General features: G+C 37.8%; 1 protein-coding gene across 1 annotated transcript in view; it reads right to left on the bottom strand.

Annotated features, from left to right (window-relative positions):
- The window catches only part of ANKRD27 (ankyrin repeat domain 27 (VPS9 domain)), a 35,251-nt gene extending 20,043 nt beyond the window's left edge, over positions 1 to 15,208 (bottom strand). The window contains exons 1-15 of the mRNA XM_009702506.1: positions 15,083 to 15,208; positions 13,809 to 13,919; positions 12,611 to 12,767; positions 10,930 to 11,084; positions 10,550 to 10,609; positions 10,399 to 10,452; positions 10,248 to 10,313; positions 10,093 to 10,169; positions 9,602 to 9,723; positions 8,575 to 8,653; positions 7,575 to 7,707; positions 2,439 to 2,531; positions 1,488 to 1,615; positions 958 to 1,040; positions 65 to 180 (exon numbers count right to left, since the gene is read on the bottom strand). Coding sequence (XP_009700808.1) covers positions 65 to 180; positions 958 to 1,040; positions 1,488 to 1,615; positions 2,439 to 2,531; positions 7,575 to 7,707; positions 8,575 to 8,653; positions 9,602 to 9,723; positions 10,093 to 10,169; positions 10,248 to 10,313; positions 10,399 to 10,452; positions 10,550 to 10,609; positions 10,930 to 11,084; positions 12,611 to 12,767; positions 13,809 to 13,919; positions 15,083 to 15,184 — 1,536 coding nt within the window. The 5' untranslated portion in view covers positions 15,185 to 15,208. The remainder of the gene's footprint in view (positions 1 to 64; positions 181 to 957; positions 1,041 to 1,487; positions 1,616 to 2,438; positions 2,532 to 7,574; positions 7,708 to 8,574; positions 8,654 to 9,601; positions 9,724 to 10,092; positions 10,170 to 10,247; positions 10,314 to 10,398; positions 10,453 to 10,549; positions 10,610 to 10,929; positions 11,085 to 12,610; positions 12,768 to 13,808; positions 13,920 to 15,082) is intronic.
- Between the last annotated feature and the right edge of the window lie 2,643 nt (positions 15,209 to 17,851).

The following is a 17,851-nucleotide window of genomic DNA, read 5'->3' as shown; positions in this document are numbered from 1 at the left end:
TCACATATTTATTATTTAGGTTAAGTATTTATTTTTATTTCTAATTAAGCCTTTTGTTGCTTACTGTAACATTTTGATATCCCTTCTGACAGGCAAGGTGAAGTGGAGTTGAACCATGGTAATCTGTAGCATTGACAATGGCTCCTTTGGCTACTAGTAAATCCACTAATGATGTTTGCCCTTGAAAAATATGCAGACATTAAAAGAAAGAAGTAAACTTTGCACAAGAACATTGCTACTTTTCAAATTCAAAGATAAACTATGAACCAAAATACCTTGCATTTCTGCGTACTATGTTTCTATGTACTGTATATTCACTTCCTTGGTATTTGGGTTTTTTTGTTGCAGATTACTCAAGGTCAAATCTCCATAAAAGAACCTTCAGCTAAAAGTAAGCTATGTTGGTATCTTATGAGTAAGCAAAGAAAATGAAGCCACGTCACACAAGGCACTCTCCTATTGGGATTCAAGATGATAACAAAAAAAGGAAATTCTTTATAAAAAAAACCCTAAGAAAACTACTACATCTTCTAATAAATGTAAAATCAATGGCATACTGAATACTACAAGACAGGAGATGGTACAAATCTACCATGCATAGCCAGCTGCAGGAGAGAGAAAATATTCATTTCTCAATCTGCCAGTTCCTTAAAACAAGACTGCTTTCTGATGATGCAATTTTACTTTTTTCACAGCTGAAGAAAACTACTGTGGTAATCACTAAGGCAAAAGTAAACAGCCAGCAAACAAGCAGTAACTTAGCCATAAGAAAATGAGCTTAAAAGAATATACAATAACTTCAGTCTGTGCCAAGTTACCAGTTTCCATTAACAGATAAGCAGAAAACAATTTAATGCAAAATTCACCCTTTAACGCAAAGTTGGAAAACATGCTAACATAAATATAAGGAACATAAGGAGTAGAAAACACTAGCAAAGAAAAATCAACAATACTCACCACAAATAGCAGCTATATGAAGTGGTGTATATCCCCGGTCATCTCGGGAAAATGGAGTGATAATGGAGGGATCATTCAGTTTCCTTTAAAACACAATGGTTTAAAAGCAGCTCAGTTACCTATGGCAGCAGTGGTAGGGAGGAGAGAAAGAGAAAAATTGCCAAGGCGGACAAAAACTCATTTGGGAACTTTTTATCCTTTATCCTTTCACATGGATAAATTATTCTATACAGAGTTTTACATTTTGTTAAGAATGTGGTTTTGTCCGAGATGTTCAAGAGAAGAAACATTTCGCCTCACATTTACCAAAGGACATATAGCCCCCACTAGAAAATTGCCTGGTTCCAAGGCATTCAGTATTCTCCTAATATTTTTTCTGCTTTTTCAAACCACATGAACATACGCTCTCTACTACATCCTGAAGTGCAACAACTTCCTCTATCATCAAAAGCAGCATACTTCCTAAAGTAAATCTTAGATGAAGACTTTTACATAGCTTTTTATGTATTTGCAGAGATGAAAGTGCTTACCCAGAAACTAGCTTCTCACATTTGTCACAGTAACAGAGTGGATGACACATTTTCTGTACAGTGTCCTTATCACTGTCACCTTGACTCAGTAATCGCTCCACTTCCTCCTGGTTACCTGAAGCAATATGCTACAAAAAGCCAAGAGAAGAAAGAGAATGAGGAACCAATATAAAAAGCCTCCTTTTAAGGGGAAAAAAAAACCCACACAAAAACCACACAACACACAAAAAATAGAGTAATTTACTGAAGCACAAAATGAACTGATTATAAAAGACACGCATTCAAGCATTAGAAAGCAGAAATGAACAATGTCACAGCACAAAACCCCCTAATGGGCATTCAGTATTAAAAAGAATCTGTTCTTGGCTTACTTCACTTTCTATAAAAAATTAAAACAATTCATATTGTTCTCTTTAGACTCAGTCATGAAATTGATCTCCCTCTGTGCAAAAACATTTCTACAAAATTACTAGCCATAAGCTGTGAACATATATAATTAGAAGCTCCACTTCATGTCCTTGTACAAGCAAAATTCTTTTAGAAAGACAATATGAGATTAACATATAATGTGAAGTAACTGTCAGGTGACCACATTTAAATTATTTCAGAAAACTCTTTCAATTTCAAGCACTAAAAGCTGTGAGAGACAACCAGATAGTAGTATCACATCTGTGCATTAAATGGGCCAATCAATACCAACAGCAGCAACATTTCATCCTCGTTTGCTTCCATATTTCATATAACGCGCTGAAATCCGTAAGATTGTATTAACTTCGAAATGTTTTGGCACAGAAATGCACTAGATTCAAACATACTTTTAGTATCTACTAAAACACATTTCACAGTACTAATGTAATTAACACTGCATTACATTTCAGAAAATTGCACAAAGGAAGGGATATAAACATGCAATATGTAAGTACATACATATTGTGCCAAAAAGTTATTAACCTTAAATAAGCAGTCTATTGGAGTAGCAGACATCTGGGACAACAAGTTCATCCTTTGTCTTAAAAGCAGCTTGTCACACAGTCTCTCAGATTCCTGAAAATAAAATATATAGATTGATTATCTGCATACTCATTTACAGGCAAAAGTAAAGTACCTTAATGGCAGAATTATTAAACACTCTATTTACCACTTATGAATTATCAGATGCATATAAAATCTAAATCAGTTTCACGTGGAGGATTCTGAGACTTAGAAGACCGCATACCTGCTGTGCAAAGAAATAGTAAGTAGATGTTCACCAGAATATTCCTTTACTGTAATTCTCCATGAACTAACTGAACATTATTGAAATTATGTTTCTACCATCTAAAAAAGAACACAGCAAAACTATAAAAGCTACAATGCAGCTTTCTAACAAGGAGAAATTAGGATTCTTCAACTCTGGAAAAGACTTGACTGTGCTACAGCGGTCTATAAAAATCACAAAAAGTCCAAAGAAAACATGCCGAGAATGAATGTCTGCTATTCCACAAAATAGAAGAACTGGGATGCCCAACAAAATCATCACACGTTAGGTTTGGGGAGGGAGTGGGGAGAAGAAAGAGAAGAAATGTTCTCTTACTATAGAAGTCATTGCCATAGGATGTTGCAAAAATCAAATTCATAAATAGACTCAAAAAGGCATTAGACAAATTCATGCAAGACATGTCTACTAGTACCTATTAAAAAAGATGACCCAGATACAACTCTGACTAAAAGACTCTGCTGAACTCTCTGCTACTTGCTGGAAAATAAAAGATTGTACAGGTGAAGCATTACTCTGTGGCAGACTCATTCACATAGTGTTTCCTACTGGTCACTTCTTGAAAATTGGAGATCAAGTTAAGCAGACACGTATGCATCTCTCACATCAGTACTTCCCATTTTCTGAGAAATCTGAAGATACACTTCAGGATGCACTAAAGAATATACAGGCTTCCAAAACCAGGTGAAAATTCTCAAGTAGAGTCAGATTTTGAACCGGCAACATCAAACCTCATATGAAACAACAATCTAAAGAAAACACTTTCTAAGAAAGTAGATGGAAACACTTGTGCGTAGTTGATTCTGATCAACTACTGCTTATAGTTGGCAGTGAATATAATTTCTTTGGATGTTGTTTTTAGATTAACAACTATCTCCCTAGAAACGGAAAGACTCCCAGCATCCATCAAACTGAAACCACTGCATTTAAGATAGATGCTCATGTATCACATAAACTTTGATGGTTTAGAATCCGGGCTATAGCTTCTGCAATTAAGTCTGTGAAGACCAGATATAAATGAGTAAGAAAAAGTCCGACTCGGCTCTCAATATTAGTAAGTCAGCATGAAGTTTAAGAAACTAGTGAACCGCAAATAAACAAGATCACCTGAATACCAAAAATAAAGAGTTCAGATTTTCCATAACTTGGATCACTCAAGTTTCAAAATCAATAGAGATACCTCTCATAAAGCTGTCTAAAAAAACATCCATTGTACAGCAAAGAATGTCATTAAAAACATGCTTGTGAGGTCTAGAAAGAAAGGTTCAGATCTGTACTTCACGGTAAGTTGTATTAGCTATGTGAAGATGGCAAATATTCACCAATCTTTTCAAATCCAAATACTTTAGCTAAAGATACCCAAGCATATCTTTTCAGAATTACAAGGCACATAACACTAGGCTCCTTATGGATAGATTCTTCAGTGTGATCAGGAATAACTTCCCTAAAAAAAATTGATAAAAAAATTTATTAGCTAGAAAAAAAAATGTTAAAGCTTTACTGCTGATACAAGTTTCTAAAGTCTGATCAGAATTTCTAATGTGAATGCTCACAGACAGCTTCATAATCTCACTATGGAGAATTTAAGTTACCACTAGCAAGACCTACTGTAGTTTTAATACTGTTCCTTCCACAGTGTATCTTACAATAGAAGTGTCCCCCAAGTGGAATAACTATTTCAAAGAGTCACTTGAGACAGCAATCCTCACATAGAGGTACTATCTTATTTATTATATAAATCAGAATAAGAGTCCATCCCAGATGAAACTACATGTCTTTGAAAATGAAATACAGAATGGCAGAAGAATCGGGTATTGGTTGAAGTATTAAGCAAGTTTGGGCCTTCAAAGACAAACTCACTTGTACCAGCTTTACCAGCACTCCAAGAATTAAAAAAAAATTTGCTTTCAGTGGGACTCTCAAGTATTTTAAATCTAGAAAATACACATCCAAACATTAATGATTTTTTGTCTAACACTACTCTCTATACTGAGAAATTAAAATATTTGTACTTATGAGGGTGTACCTGTACAATGACCTATCCAAGAAGACTATCGCAGATGACAACTGATAACCTGGGGAAATTATCTCCACTGCCCCTCCCCTGCAAACACTGCATTAGCCTCAGTTTGCGTTCAAGTCTTCCTTTCCTGGCTTCTCCTACCTGCACTTCCTCCATGTTAACTCCATTGCCTTCTACAGCTCTTTCCATACAAGAACCAAAATGCTGCCTGCTTCCTAGTGGCTAGCTCTAACTCCCTACTTTATACCTTACTTAAATCCTCTGAACTAGAGGGTCTTACCACACATTTGCTGTGCATATAAATGTAATTAAGGCCAATTGTTAATTAGAATTTCAGTTAATAAGTAAGGTTGACAACTCCCAGAAAATAAAATGCCATCTTTTGTGCTATCAGTTACATGCTCTTCTCCTCCGCACAACCAAAATGTTTCTCCAAGACTTGAATGACCTTGGGTGAAGGGATTTGGCAAGTGTCTCCTAAGTGCAATTTTCTTACTGGGTGATAAGCCCATTATCCCACAGGGTACTTGCTGAGTTTTCTTTATGTAGTTAGCTTCATTAGGGATTGGACAACAGCATTACTCAGCTGCCAGAAGCTCCATCTGAAGCCAGCTATAAAATTAAGTGTAGCCACATGAGGGGTTGTAATGAAGCCCCAGGGCACAGATATGTTCCTGCTCACTTAAATCCCACAACCCCTTCCAGCACAATCTGAAAAAGGAAACCACAGGGCATCAACATGACAGCTGCTGCTGCTTTAAACAGAAAGTTGATCTCCTTTATTCTGTGGTAAAGGAAATACATCAACTGATAAGTTCATGAAGGGAGAGCAACGCTACCAGAAGTTCCCACCATGCTCCTCCATCTCCTCACTACACTTTCTCACTTCCTGCCAAAGGGCTATTTGCTACCTAGTTTCTTTGTCTCCATTGTTTGCCACCTTCTCCCTTCCCCAACACTAGAGAAAGGGGTAGTCTAGCTCTTTCCTTTTCACCTGTGCTAGAGGGCAGGGGCTCACCCACTTCAAGGTTCTCCTGTTTCCCATCTCATCTGACAGTGCTGCCTTCAAGCCATATTGACTCCTATGAAAGGCAATGTAGAAGAAAAGAGTTCCTGTTGCACACTCACTGTACACACATTGAAGTAGTAAGTTAGATGTGAGCACTCTAGGTCTGGAGCTGATCCAGCTGAGGCAAAGAGAGGCTTATTTGTTTGCTCTTATATTGATGCAGACACTAATGTAAGCAGCATGAGACCACCCTCATTTAGACTTCTCATATATGTAGTTCATCTTTCAAGACAGACGCTTCTCAAAGAAATAAATAAGAGTATCTCAATGGCAGTGGCACTTAATCACTTGAGAGCAATCCCAGTACAAGAAAACTGCTATCCTTAGCCACGTAAGAAAGGCTAGGACCAGACATTTAATAGGAAAATAGTCTATTCTAGAAATTTAAGAGCAGTGTATCTTTGTTTTCAACTTGCTGGTATTGCTGTGGAAGACAATTTTACTTTTGTTCCAGTTCTGCATCCAGACCACCAGCACTGCTATTTTTATACACATTGTTAATGATAGCCAAGTGACTGCAAGAAGCAAAATTTGTTTGGCAGGTTGTTTTACTTTTAAACCAACATTTTATTATTTTTTTTAAACAATTCAATACAGCATTACAGTCAAGAAATAACACAGTTTCTTTACACAAAATGAGACAGTGCTTTTTTTTTTGGAGTGTACAAAACAAACCTATGCATGACAGGTTCATGGAAAGATCCCAGAAAAGAACAAAACCAAAACTACCAAAAGGCTAAAATGTTACTTTAAGTGCTTCTTCTTTAAGACTGTGCCCCAGGTTGTCCCATCCCAAGCCCTGCACACTGAGCCATTATTCTGGCCCCTGCAATTAGATTCCAGTGCTCTGCAGTTGGGCAGACCGAGACACATTGAATTCACTCTGGCTCCAAGTTCACTCCTTTTCATTTCCACGTCAGATCAGGAAAACCTAATTTTGCAACAGTAGAAAGTTTTACAGGAGCAGTAAGACTGTATTCCTTTACTAAATAAGCTACAAAATTCTAAATCAGAGAAGTTTCTAAAGTCACATCAATATCATCCTTGACTGGCCTGCAGGGATTTGACAGATTGACAGAAAGTCTAGTTGCCCAGTAGGAAATAACTCATGTATCTGTAAACTTCCTGCCCCTGCTAGCTTAAGTGATCCTGAGAGCCAAGTTTGACCTTCAAACACCACCTTATCATAGTCCTACACTCCCATCAATCAGCTTGGTGCAACATAATAATGTGCGCTGCAAACACATTAAATTTTTAGAGTATGAAGATTTACTGAATAATTCTAAATTACACTGCAATCTCCATTCTACTAGCATAGCTAAGCTTTTTAAAATTAAAGACAAAACTGTTTAAGCTATGCCTACTCTCAAGTACTGCATTGGTACCAGAACCACGACAGAAAGAGTACAAACATGAGAAACTTCTTGGAGACTCAGCTGTTGAAAACAGGGATGTCATTTTTCCTCTAATCATATGAGGAGACAGACTTGACATTTAACTACTTCCTCAAGGACTATACAATGAATAACAAGCATCGATACAGGATTAGGACTTCACTGGAATCATTTAGATCATTTTAGCATTTTCTTCAGGTACAGTTACCTCAACTCATTTCTTTAAGTGCAAAGAAGGAACTCTTATGTTAGCGTTTGTATCCTCTGACTGAATTTACACCCACAGTGGTACACAGTCCTACAAGCTTATCAAATACACATTTGACGGACTTTAAGAGTAGCTTACTGTTGATCTGTCAGAGAGGTTGCCTTGTCTTATGTATTCTATTGCAGCCTCAATTGACGTCAGACAGTATCCCAATTCATCCTTCACTGAACTGCAAAGCCTGAAGTTCTTTATGTAACTCAAGTTGGCCATCCTGAAATAAAAAGTTCAAGCTATGAACCACTAAAAATAAGATGACACTAGCATGATGTATCTTAATACTGCAACTCATCTTAGGCAATCCAGGCAGACAATAGGTGTAGGTTAAGAAAAACCTAGAAAGATTTAGGCTAGCAATACCATGGCTGTCCAGAGCTTTGTAGATGGATCAGAACTCTACTTATCTCTTAACTATTCAATGAAAAGTTATTAGTTTGATATAAAGAATATGAAGGACAGGATAAGAACAGCAATAGGAGATTGTTTCACATGTTTCAAACATTAATGTTTCAAGTACCATAAGCACCAGTGTAAAGTGATAACTACAAATTAAAAGGAAAACACTGATCTCAGACATGGGATAAACCAACACTAAAATTCAGTTCAGGTACAAGTGGAAGTTTTAGATATACTTTTACTGATAGCGAGGAGAGATAAACACAACAGCACAGGCTAGCAGCAAGTAATTAAGCATTCAAATCTAGTTTCTCCATACGAAATGTATCAAACATCTAGAAGCTGCATAAAGGTTTCACAGCTCCAAACACAGATGAAAAAGGACCAGTCTGAAGTCTGTACTGACATGCAGATTTGGTACAGAGATGGCCTCCCATTACAACTTTTTTCTAGGCTGAGAATCAAAATAGCAAAGACACAGCACTTGAATTCCTGACAGGTCCTTAATTTGGTCTCACCTGTAACACATTTTTGCTGTTTTGGCTACAAAAGAGTCTTCTGCATTACATCAGCCCCTCATGCTTTCAGTAACTTATTACTACATGATCAGTAACATTTGCCCCTACAGCAGCATTACACGTAAGACAATATGATGGAGCTCTGTATAGCCAAAATAGTTACATACCAGTTTGGGATTTCTGTTTTTACAAGTAAATATAGCAGAACAGACAGAAGATCATCTGCACACATGGCTTCCATGTTAACTAAAAAAAGAATTTACATCAGTTATTAGTCATGTCATGGTTCAAATCAAGAGCAATACCTATAAACAGAGTTCTGTCTCCTAAGACTAAGGCCCAGCTCCATTAGTAGAAAATGCATGGAATAACCAAGGCAGCCCCTTCAAATGTTCTCAATCTCCCTCTAAAATAGGTTGCCAGGAGCCAGAAAACAAATACAGTTTGTACTGTACAAACTGCAGTATTCAACTAGCATCCCCTCCTTCCTATACAGAAAGAGCCAGAACACTAGCTCAAGACTTCTGAGATTCTTGAGAGCAAAAACTACCCTCAAAGTTGATACACTTTCGCATAAACCAGGAGTTTTCCTGGAGAAAGGAGGAGATTAATGGGAAAGCGTAAGTTCATTGTACCATTCCACTTTAGTTAGTGGAAGTAAATTCTCTCCCCAGACCAGATAAAATAAATACCAGGTTAAGAGGTTCATGCTTTCCTATAACAGAATCATTTCTGTAATCCATGGTAGTACTTTGAGTACAGCATATAGAAGGCTTGTTTGTCCGCCACCAACAATGCATTTTGCAAAAGATGCATCTCAAGAGTATTGATCAAGATTATCAAGGAGCATGGACAAACAGACAAGAATGATCTACTAGCAATCCTCAGTGTTTAAAATGGATCACTTTCAGTTCTTCTGCACGAGAAAAATGTCCTAGCACATGCAAACTTCTCACATGCTCTAGCAAAAACATATATAAGCTAACCAAGTACCCCACCTCACCCCATGAGAAACAATGCTGAAGTGTCTACCTTGCCTCCATTTTGCTTTCAGAGACCCGCAAGGCAGATCCCAGCCTAGCTGTGTTTAATCCACAAGTGCTATTCAAACAGTTGTTTATATACTGAAGTGCTTTGTGTGTACTGGTTAAGAAAAAAGTTTAAAATTAAGTTATTAATTCACTAATTACTGACCTCTTTGGCTAGGAGATTGCATAATAATTTGTACCACTTTTCGTAGACAAAGTAGCTTCTGTTGAGGCGAAGTACATTTGTTCAGTTGACCCAGTTCTCGCTTTGCACGTGGTATATTAAAACTACAAAATAATTTTAAATAAGTGGTTAGCACACAGAGTTCCTGTGTAGGATGTTCCAAAACCCAAGATTTAACTTATTGAGAGCTGAAATGAAGAATGTATTAAAATACTTCCATCTACTCCAAGTACACTTGTATTTCTGTACCCTGTAGATGGAGAGGGAATCATAAGAATATAAGACCAAAGGAGATAACAATCAAAGGAAAGACTGTCATAAAATGACACTATCAAAGCTTTACTTGTCCATCTCAAAGGAATGAAGTACAAGAAAAAATTGCTATTTTCTCAAGGAAGACACTGCTTGACTGGCCCGAAACCTATTTAAGATAGGGTATTAGTGACTCCTCAAAGAGTCCACGATCATCTCACCTGAACTCAGGCTTCACTCCAATGTCTTTTTGTTGCAGGTCTTGAAGGCTCCTCGTGATTTTGTTAAAAGCAGCATCCTAATCAATAGAAAGGCAATAGTTTTTTAAAAAGCATTAGATTAATGTAACTAATCCTTAGCAATCAAACAAACTTACCTCACTTGCTTCAATAGTCCCCACATATTTAAAGACTAGATCATAAATAGCATGGTGGATATACATCTGTAGGAAAAAAACCAGTACTTTAGGCATGAAAGGGAGAATTAAAAATAGCTTGTTAATTATTTTCCTTCATTCAGATACTTACTTCAACTGCTTGTTTAATCAGATTCATCTGCTCTTCTTGCTTTGCAAGCATCTTCTAGAAAAGGAAAGCCATACAAACAGTAAGAGAAAGTTAGATAATTTATTGCTTAAGTAAGAATACATACTATATATTTAGTAGAGCAAGTGTTTACCAAGTGAGAATCTCTCAAAAGATGCTGGAGACATTTGGTATAAAGTGCATTGACAGAATCCTGGGAAGAGAGAAAAGAAAAAAGGCAATCAGATTCAGGTTAATCTGACATATGACTTGAAGCAACAAAGCATAAATGAGCAGTGAAAGGAAGTCTCCCCTGCCTTAGAAGTCTGCACTATGGTAAGATTTTTAGCTAGAAAAATTGTCTTTACCCAATACTTAAGATGTGGTAATTCACAATGAAGAATTCTACTGTCTCCCTTCCCACCTTCAACTCTAGACTACCGTGACACAGAAAAGCTCAATAAGACAAAGATATCCAAAGCAGTGAAGTTAATTTTATTTAGAAAATTAAACATCAAGAAGCAAGATACTGACTATGTAGTGGCGGAGGCTTTTCCTTTCATGTTCTTTAAATGTTCTATAGAAAGATCCTACATATTTATCAAATCTCTCACAGTGCCTTCCCAAGAATTCTCTAACATCTTCAATATTTTTAAGCGAATAGGAGTTTGATGAAGCTGAAGATTCACCTAAAATGAAAGCAAAAAATTAATACATATGCTTAATATGTATGCATGGTAAAGTACTTTCTGTCCCTACATACACAGCCAACTTGTGTGCGATGAAACATTAATTCAACTTACTATACCCTTTCACTGACAGTATTGCTTTTAATTAAAAGAATTTAATGCATCATATTTAGAGTAAGCTCTCTCATCTTTTATGTCAAATATTTATTTGGAATAGCTAAAACCAATTTCACATGCTTTTTTACTCTGGGGTAATTTATTGCCACATACACAAATCATAATCTGAGCGCAAGTCAAGCCTGAAAGTAGAAGAAAGCACATTACAGTATTGACTGAATGCCCACACAGGATGTCAGTGTGCTCTCAGTGAGCTGTAAAAAAAAATCCCATCTTGGATTTTCACATAACCCATTCTTTATTTAGATGCACTTTCTCTGAATGGGACAGCAAAGATGCTTGATGTAAACATTAAACCAAATCTACTTTCCTTCTGAATAAGGCAATTGGATCCCTCACTTAAAATTCCTATTGTTTTTCCAAAATTTTTTTCCAGGCAAGTCTTTCACTTGCAATCAAAAGCAGTCAACTGCTAACAGACTTAAGATTTCATTCATCTCAGATAACTTCTGAAATTACAAATTACCTCACTTCTGAAAGACTGCTATACAACTACATTAAGCAATGGACAAAAAACCAAACACCACAAATTTTTTTTTTAGATTTAGATTAATACTTATAGAATTCAAGCCTATATGTATGCCAGCTTTTTTTCAGAACAGCTTCCATACTTCCTTCACAGCACTATTTTCGCACTACCATAGTATCATTTCATTTTGTCATCATTTGTTTCAAATAGATACTTATGTATTTAGGAAGACTATATGTTTCTATTTCAGAAAAAGCGTATGTTTTAAGAAGCTTCTGTTCCTTTCAATTAGTAAACACAGATTGTTACACAAATTCACAAGGAAATCCTGTTACATTCACAGCTTTAACAGTAGCCTTTGAAATAGCGTTCCAGCCTTAACAAGAGCACTTTCAGTACCAGGAGAAAAATAAAACACATTCAACTTGAGACAGAGCACCACCAGAATTGTTGCTACATAACTATGCTATACAACCTCTAACCACTGATGAAGTGATCATGAAAGAATTTACCTCTCCAGTTTTTGTGCATCTACCTTGCATCTCATGACACATGTCATGTTTAAAGACTAAATCCCTTTAAGCAGTCAGCACTAAACTGAGCATTGCTAAAAAAAAAAATCACACTGGATCAAGTATTTCACAGGTGATTTTTATTGCTGAGACTGGGGCACAGACCCTACAGAATTAAGTTTGCCTGGCAGCAATTTAGTACTTCTCTCCAGCAGCATACCAACACCTGCCCCAGCAGGCTAATAAATGCCAAGAGCTTTCAACCAAGCCAATGCTTTTCCGAGTGAAGGAAACATATTAAGCATATCAAACATACTAATTTGCTCAATGTGCAAACAAGACCACCAAGTTAACACTTCAATACATACTCGAGCTTTCTGTTTTTTCCAATGGATGAGCTATGCACAATATACTAAAGCTTTCTTCTTTTTCATTGTAAAATGTTTCCTCAAAAAGAACAGGTACTGAGAGATGATAATTAAAACCAGTTCCTAAAATGATGAGGTTCCCTTGTATGAAGATCTCCTGAAACAAAATGAAAACCAGATCAAGTGTAAAACTCCACCAGAAGAAAGTTACTCTTTGGCTTCTGCACTGCATAATTACATTTCCAGGGAAATGAGAGAATCTTGCAAGGCAAGAAAGACCCAGATTAAAGAGATTTCATAGTCTCATGCTGTATAGACATTGAAACAAAGACTCCTTCCGTCTACAAGGGCTAGCTAAACCTTGCTTATACCTACTTTCTTTACAAGTCTACTACTAGAGGAGGTTTCAGACAACCTCTGAGGTCTAAGCGACTATTTACAGATTTTTAGAGCACTTTCAGGAGGGAAACTGAAAAACCACTTAGAACTGGGGCCTAAGTCCAGCTTCAGAAAAACACTACATATCTCTGTCTACATTCCTCACACTCAGCTTTATCTTCTCAAAGCAACTGCAGTGAGGACACCTGCAATTGGAAGATCTAGATGACAGCCTGCAAACAGGTGCAAGAACTCAGACTGTATCACAAAATTACAAGGGAAAAAATGTGTTGCTATGCAGTGTTAGCATTGCTTATCATGGCTTGCTACTACATTAGTCAGTTTCTACTCAACTAATACATCAGGCCTCAGATACAACTTGATACCATCATCATTTTGTCACAAGCCTTGGTGAACTTGCATCTGCATATGATATAGGCAGGCTACTATTTGCCTGAAGGCTAGAGAGACAGTTCTTAAGTGATAAAGGGCCTTCTGCCGCACAAGAAAATTCCTAACAGCCACAAAACAGATGAATTTACAAGCTTGCCTCACTGAATTAGCAAGCCGAAATCAGAGGCAGTGTTACCATCTGAATAGGACAACTATTCTTGTGTACATGCCAAAACACAGTTTTTGCTAGAAAGCAGTATATCCCCAAAAACTCTGGCTTAGATGGGCAACATACTACTTTTGTCATTTAGCTCTAACTCCTAGCCACCTCCCCTCTAACCATTAGTTCACACTATCAGTCATCAACTGCAGTGAATCATTTATTGGAGTGTCCCCAAGCTATATTCAGATATCAAAACAAAAATACCTTTCCATTTAAGGTTTGAAAACTTTCTTCTAGAGGCTTCAGAACATAAGATTCAAACTGGCAGGTAGAAAGACTGTTGCTTGAAAGGCTTCCTTTGCATGGAACTAACACCTAGAAAAGTTAGATCATGCTTTAGAGAGAAATGCCGTGTATCACCACCTAAACACCAATAGCTTTTGCTCTTCAGAGGCAAGCAATTGAATCTAGCTTATAAACATTTACTAGTAAATGTATAGCAACTATAGGTGCTTTTGTTTAGATAAATAAGAAGGAAAGGCCATTGACAGACAGTCTGGTGATTAACCTAGAAGTTTCATTTCATGACTTATCTGGAAAAGGATGACAGATGTAACTGAGGCAAACAATACTAAGAGAAGGAGATGAAATCTTAAGTTAATTAGCACCAGTCACCCGAATGAGTTAAAATTAGACAGCCAATAGAAGCGAAGTATATTTTCAAACTAAAATGAAAATGCATCAGAAAGAAGAAAAAATATAAGGGAAGAAACATCTTCAGTCTACTGCACACATACAGACTGGCAGATTGAGACAAATTCTTAATTAGAAAGCAACATGTGGATACAACACTGTACATGCTGAAAAGAAATACACCTCATTGTCAAGGAAGAGAAGCATAAAGTGAGTGGTTCTGTCAGTACTCAGCAGCTTTCAGAAATGGTGTTACGAATACAGACAGAACTGGTGAACCAATTTTAACATTTCAGCTGATCACATCACCGTCTTAAGTAGTAGACAACCTAAAGAACCCTGTCCAATTTAAGGTTTAATTTTATAATCAGGTAACAATAATCTGAGTTCAATGGAGTCTCCACACACTTCATTTTGGATCAAGACTTCTAATCTGAGTATTCTGCAATTAGTCTTAAGGACTATTTCAGTGCAGTTTAATGGCTTTATTTTGCTATGTAAAATGCTGTTAGAAATTAGTGATTGTCTGTCCACCAGGGATTTCCAAAGGTGAATCCTGTTTTAAGTTACAAGCAAGTCAGAGAATAGGTAACTTTAGTTCGCAGCAAAGACCATCAGCTTCCTGTAAAGTTTAGCAACACCACCAACTTTGACCTTTTACTACCATGCAATATATCAAGAGTTCCATATTAATCAATAACAAGCAACTTAAACTAAAAGTTGCTCTGCTTCACTTCCAAGTTTTGTAGGCTTGCACTAATCTTTACATGTGTTACAGCAGGCATATGATTTAAATTCATATAGCTACTATTTAATATGCAGCTTTTAAGTCTACTTATACTTACAATACCATGGAGTTCTGCAACTTTGCTGCATAGATCAGGACGTCGCTTCTGAATGGCCAAATAAAAGGGATTTTTCAAGATATCTTCATCATACATAGCCATATGGACCTCAGATATTCCAAGGAGATTTTCTAAAATACACAGGAGAATGGTTAATGTACCATACATGGTATCTGTTAAAATATAATACTTGGGAATACCTAGGAGGTAGTTTGATTCCTCTAAATGGAAAAAGCAGTTTCAGGTATTTATGTAAGCAGTCAATGGCATGCTTAACTAATAAGAAGGTAACTACAGTTACTCAGAAGTTATTCAAGAAATATTTTCCATTAGTATGCATTTCCAATTACATAGTTATCCTCATAATGTCTCCTTAGGCTTTTCAGGTATTGGAGTCTAACAATGCATGATACATTTGGACAAAACTTAGAAGAGGAGAAGTCAAGATCTGCATTATTACCACTTTGATATACAAATTAACTTGCACTGCCAAGATCTAAAACAAGCCAAGGGACACAAATTAATAGCATCTTTACAGCAGATTCTACTGCATCACAGGACATTGATGCTTTTGCAGTATGCTCACGTAAGTCTTAAAACTCACCTGTGTAAGGATTACTGACTGACACAAATCAATGAGACACCCAGATAGAGTAACAGGAACTCTTGTGTAAGGCAATCCTCAACTTTCCAGGGAAAGTTATAGGAAAGAGGTACACCAAGGAGATATGAATATCCATGTCGTAATTACAACATAAGTGTGAAATGCATCATGTGGTCATCTCTACTCCCATGGAAAGTCTCAATGATCTGAGGTCAGGCTGATGCATAACATTCAGTAAAACAGTGAGAAAAAGTGACTGGAGACAGAAAACCTAATCCGTAGGCATTGGAAAAGCTATCATTAGGTGTGTCAGAGAAAAGATGATCTCAAGAGGCACTAGACCCTCAACTGCTTGCTTCCTCAATTCTAATTCTCTATTAAAAAAAACTATGACACATCTTAGACACAAGGGCAGCAGAACCCCTAATAGGTCCCTTCTGGAATAACTTCAGAATTATTTTATTCAGAAGAACTGAGATTAACAGGCTTACAAGTGCTTAATTAACTAGTCTGTTCCATGCCTTCCCCCCCCCTCATCCAGCTTCCCTTAGGAATCAAAAATTGCATGATCTCCTCACGCAATTTCAGCTACATGTCCTAGGAAAGGACAAGAACAGCAGCAGAACTTTAATTTGAGCAAGCCACCCTAACGCAATCAGTATCCCCTAGCATATTATTTGCTCGGTGTGAGCTTCTTATGCCTGTTCTGAAGGACTTGTAATATCTTACTACCTAATGCCGTACCAGTACTAAAAAAGGCCTTTCTCTGTAGATCATGGAAGAGCAACGAAACCATTGTACGGCAGTTTAAGAGCGGAAAAGCATACACCCAGCTCCCACTGATTTTTAGATAGTCTTTGAGTTTCAGCTGTGCTGTTAACTGATCTATAGTCTGTTACCTGATCTACAGTCTGGTCCCTCCTTATAATTAGGCACAAGGAGAGCTCCCTTAGACTTCGGCACAAACATCATCAGCTAAAGCTGTAACCTATTTCCACTATAAAGTTCTCAAGTTACTTACAGCTTAGACAACCTCAGCCTGAACCACTGAAGCTTGGCACTGGTAGACAACTGCCTCAAGCAGAGTTTTCCCCGTGAAGTTCCAGATAAAATGGTTCATCTACTTTCAAAATATGTAATAAAACTAAGAGCTTCTAAGAAAGAATATTAATTCAGGAGGCCCAAAACAGCCTTCTTTGGAGCACAGATCTGGTTTACTAACACAAAGGGGAAGAAAATGTTTCCTCATCGACACCTTCAAAAGACTAGTCAAATCGAGTAATTATGAGACTTCAAGCCTAGAAAAAGCACAGCTTTGCACAAGCTCAACATGACCCAGCAGTGTGCACTTGCAACCCAGAAAGCCATCTGTATCCTGGATGGTATCCAAAGCAGTGTGACCAGTAGGTCAACAGAGGGGATTCTGCCCCTCTACTCCACCCTCCTGAGACCCCAACCCAGGTAACTGCCTTCAGCTCTGGGGCCCCCAGCACAAGAAGGACGTGGACCTGTTGGAACAAGTCCAGAGGAGGCCAGGAAGATGATCAGGGGGCTGGAGCACCTCTCCTGTGAAGAGAGGTTGAGAGAGTTGGGGTTGTTCAGCCTGGAGAAGAAAAGGCTCTGGCAAGACCTTAGAGCAGCCTTCCTGTAGCTAAAAGGGGCCTACAAAAAAGCTAGGGAGGGACTTTTTACAAGGGCATGGAGCGACAGGACAAGGGGCAATGGCCTTAAACCGGGAAAAGGTAGAATTTTTATTAGATATCAGGAAGAAATTCTTCACTGTGAGGGTGGTGAGGCAGTGGCAGAGGTTGCCCAGAGCAGTTGTGGATGCCCCATCCCTGGCAGCATTCAAGGTCAGATTGGATGGGGCTTTGGGCAACCTGGTCTGGTGGAAGGTGTCACTGCCCATGGCAAGGGGGTTGGAACGTAGATGATCTTTAAGGTCTCCTTCAACCAAACCTTTCTATGATTCTATGATCTGTCCTACCACAGTGCCTGGGTAAACAGGATGACCACCAGTAATTCCACAGCTGATGATTGCTACAAACATTTCCTGGTAGGCAGCTGCAATCCAAGTTCAAGCTGTGGGCCTCCTCAGCCAGTGGTGGGGGAAGGAGAAAAAGCAACACAAGCCCAGTGGCAGGGGGGCCGCGGGGATGCAGGTA

This window comes from Cariama cristata, unplaced genomic scaffold (assembly GCF_000690535.1).
Source record: "Cariama cristata isolate BGI_N322 unplaced genomic scaffold, ASM69053v1 scaffold15046, whole genome shotgun sequence".
NCBI lineage: Eukaryota > Metazoa > Chordata > Aves > Cariamiformes > Cariamidae > Cariama > Cariama cristata.
The sequence above is the reverse complement of the archived record's forward strand: the minus strand, read 5'-3'. Positions and strand labels throughout refer to the sequence as shown.